Source organism: Etheostoma spectabile, chromosome 20 (assembly GCF_008692095.1).
Source record: "Etheostoma spectabile isolate EspeVRDwgs_2016 chromosome 20, UIUC_Espe_1.0, whole genome shotgun sequence".
Lineage (NCBI taxonomy): Eukaryota > Metazoa > Chordata > Actinopteri > Perciformes > Percidae > Etheostoma > Etheostoma spectabile.
Window position 1 is genome coordinate 4,900,748 of NC_045752.1, and position 3,548 is coordinate 4,904,295.

Consider the following 3,548-nt stretch of genomic DNA (forward strand, 5'->3'; position numbering starts at 1 on the left):
AGCCTTGGTGCAGAATTACAGCCACTAGAGCCAGTCCCATATTGGCTGGGGGTGTGGCCTTGACCAACTGTCCCTTTGCTTGTTTGAAATCCCTGATGTCTCCCTCTTTCTCATGGGCGGGCCAAATTCTCTGGGTGGGCAAGGCAGAGAAAGGGGCAGTAACTCAGCCAATCTGAGCTTTTGTTTTCTCAAAGTCAGAGCAGCATACCCAGGGCTCGGTTTACACCTATCACCATTTCTAGCCACTGGAAGACCATAGGCAGGATGGGGGAACTCATATTAATGTCAAAAAACCTCATGAAGTGAAATTTTCACACCATGCATCCTTTAATATAAGGACAGCCACTTTCTTTGCGTCCTCAGCTTACAGCACTTCATAAGTACCTATTAAACCTCCATTCACTCCTCACCTGGTGCTCCTTTAATGTAGCGTCTATTGTGTATTGTGTTTTTATTTCAATGTGTTTTAATATGTCATGTCTGGATGTGCTATGAAGTGATTTAATATACCATTTTTATATTTGTGCTAGTTTTTGCACAAGCAAAAAAGACAATAGATTGCCCGTTTGCATTCAAAAAAGGAACCAAACAATATTTTCTATTCCAGATACCCCAATATAAAAGAGAGTATACTGTAGCCATATCATCTTACTTGGGCCACAGGCATAACATGTGTGAACTCTGTAAATGGGCCTTGTTTTCCTTTAGAGAAGTTGCATAATGGATCTTAACTTGCCCTCCGAACACCTGTCCACACTAGTCAGTTGTTACTACACAGCAGCTGCACGCAGTAGCAATGACAACTCACGAGTCATGTGGAAGATGCCATCACAGGCACTGATGTGGGAGAGAAAGGCGTTTCCAAGTCCTTGTCCTGAGTGAGCTCCCTTCACCAGACCAGCAATGTCCACTATGTTTAGAAAAGCTGGAACCTTACTAAAGAGGAAAAAACAGCCAGACATGAAGGGATTTTTGGTGAGACAAAAGTCCATGTATGCTTAAGAAATTACATACAACTGCCATGAGGATGAAACACACACCTGGCTGGTTTGTGGTATTGGCAGAGGAAATCAAATCGCTCATCAGGAACAGGTACCCTGCTCTCATTAGGATCAATTGTGCAGAATGGGAAGTTCTCTGCAGAAGCTTGGCTTTTGGTCAGCACATTAAAAAAGGTGGATTTCCTGTGGATGACAGAGTCAGGAACGTGTCAACAGATAACCCTAAATAATCTTGGCCAGAGGTAATACACAGACCTCTGTAAAAGGGGACTGTGTGAGGAGGTAAACTCTGGAATAGCTTGCCCCTCCCAATAAGAGTGTCCTACATTTCAGCCCCTTTTATACCCACTTAAAACAGTGGCTCCTAGAAAACCAGAGATGCCCTCTCTTTTAACTGTCACTGATTTCATCACCCATACACCTTCATTGTTAAATTGAATGCAGTATAGAGGTGGATGAATAATATCTTTGTCATCATGTATTTTTGTTTTGTTTTGTCTGTTTTGTCAATGTTTATGTCACCACTATGTGTACCTTTTAATGTATAGTGACCCAATGCACCTAAAGTATGACATAGGACATAGTCCTATGTCACCTGCCTAGGAACAACAGAGATAATTTTGGCATATTTACATGATGTTTTTTGTATACAACAATGTTCATAAATACGCATGGTCCCAATTAAATAAACCAATAATAAATTTTAAAAAAGATGATTTCAACATGTGTTCATTCACTCACATTAACATGCCTTAACATCCACATTACTTATGACATGTACATACCCTACATTAGGTAATCCCACAATTCCAATTTTCAGAGAGGTTCCAAATCGTCCAATTAATGTAGGCTGTTTGGGAGCTTCTGTCTTCTTGGGGGGCATCTGCGAGAGTTACAACAAGTTGGTTAGCTTCATCATGACACATGTCAAAACATTTCACTAAAGCCAGACTTATGCGTACCAACACCTCAGTCCTACTACACGTTAGGTGTGGGCATAAATAACTAAGTAGCCCCATGCTGTTGAACTAGCTCCACTGAAAACGTGTTTATGCAGCTCCAGTCATATGCTCATTCAAACACAGCATGCTAACGTTAGCTAGTGGCTAACTGAAACCACTCTTAGCTACCGGTTAGCCAAAATATCTGACTTAACAGATACTACTGTTCAGTCATTACAAATATCCTGAAAGCTAATTAGCGGATTAAAACTTATCTTTTACTACCTTTATGTTTTTTTTTAGCTTATGGTCTACGTGGTGTTCACTCCTCTGATAGCTGCTCCGGTGGAAAGGCAAGTTGGAGAGCAAACCGGAAGTGTTTTGACGTGAGGGGTCTGTTATTGGTCTGAGAAAGAGTTGGAACGCTACGTCACAAGTGTACTAACCATAACTGACAGACTGCACACAATTACGTTTTATCTTATCTATTATCATATTATATGTCATGTCAATTATACTCTTCTTAGGCTATACTATTTTCAAATATAGGGCTTTTGGGTATGTAACCCATAACCCCATGGATGTAGGATGAGGTTAACCCTAGCTAGAGGTCGCCATTTTACAGGATGAGTTCAAGAACATGTATAAGTTACATTGCACTATATCTAACTAATATATTGGGAGCCTCTGTATGTATGTGTGTGTTTGTGTGTGTGTGTTTGTGTGCATCTGGTTACACTTCTGAACTCTGTCAACTGGAGGTAACTGCTTTATTTCTTTATGAACTCAAGGTTTGCTAGGGGAAATCAAATGAATGGCTGGATACATCAGCCTAAATGACTGCTGTTGGAAAAAGCTATCTTGCAAAGTAGCTTTCAGTATCAGTGGAAGGACTAGTGGCATAAATAATTGTATCATCAGCATATAAGTGAATGAGTGAATTGCCAGCTGCCTGAATTGAGAAAAGTGTAGGGCCAAGTATGGAGCCTTGGGGGACACCCCTGGTGACCGGGAGAGAATGGGGAAAAAGGTTTTCAAATCTTACGTTGCAGTCGGTGTGAGAGAATTTGAAACCAAACCAGTGAGTGATCACTGATCACTCACTCAGCGCTGTACGATCCAACAAAAAATACAAGTTCAAGAAGAAACTTGAAGGTAAGAAACCATCTGTCTAAAATGAAGTTTGATTGATTTTAAACATTGGTGGACTGTCTACAGTGGTGCAAATGTGTCACTTTTAGGAAACAGTAGCCTTTTAGGTCAAAATATGTCATTGTTTTGCATAGGATTGTATCTTGGCACCTTTTTGTATTGTTTTCACCTTGTGAGGGTGATGGGTTTGCAATCCTCTGTCTATACTGGAAACCCATTTGGAAGCTTATCATAAAAATAATTGTTGCTTTAACTCTGTCTCTTATCTTTCTGCCTTATTTGATTCAGATGCTGGTGAAAAGGTTTGAGCTCTAAAGGTGTCCCCTGAACACTGAACAGTTTTTTTCCTCTTTTTTCCATCCTTCCTCCCCCTTCTTGTTCCGTGAATGTCTGGAGTTGTGAGTTAAGTTTTTTTGTTTTTTTTTTGTTTCTGTGGTGTTGAATTCCTGTTAAT

The 3,548-nt window shown here is 40.3% G+C and overlaps 1 protein-coding gene across 1 annotated transcript in view; it reads right to left on the minus strand.

Moving 5' to 3' along the window:
• LOC116669951 (obg-like ATPase 1) overlaps positions 1–2,338 on the minus strand; it is a 7,336-nt gene extending 4,998 nt beyond the window's left edge. The window contains exons 1-4 of the mRNA XM_032500100.1: positions 2,228–2,338; positions 1,787–1,884; positions 1,041–1,184; positions 809–936 (exon numbers count right to left, since the gene is read on the minus strand). Coding sequence (XP_032355991.1) covers positions 809–936; positions 1,041–1,184; positions 1,787–1,884 — 370 coding nt within the window. The 5' untranslated portion in view covers positions 2,228–2,338. The remainder of the gene's footprint in view (positions 1–808; positions 937–1,040; positions 1,185–1,786; positions 1,885–2,227) is intronic.
• Between the last annotated feature and the right edge of the window lie 1,210 nt (positions 2,339–3,548).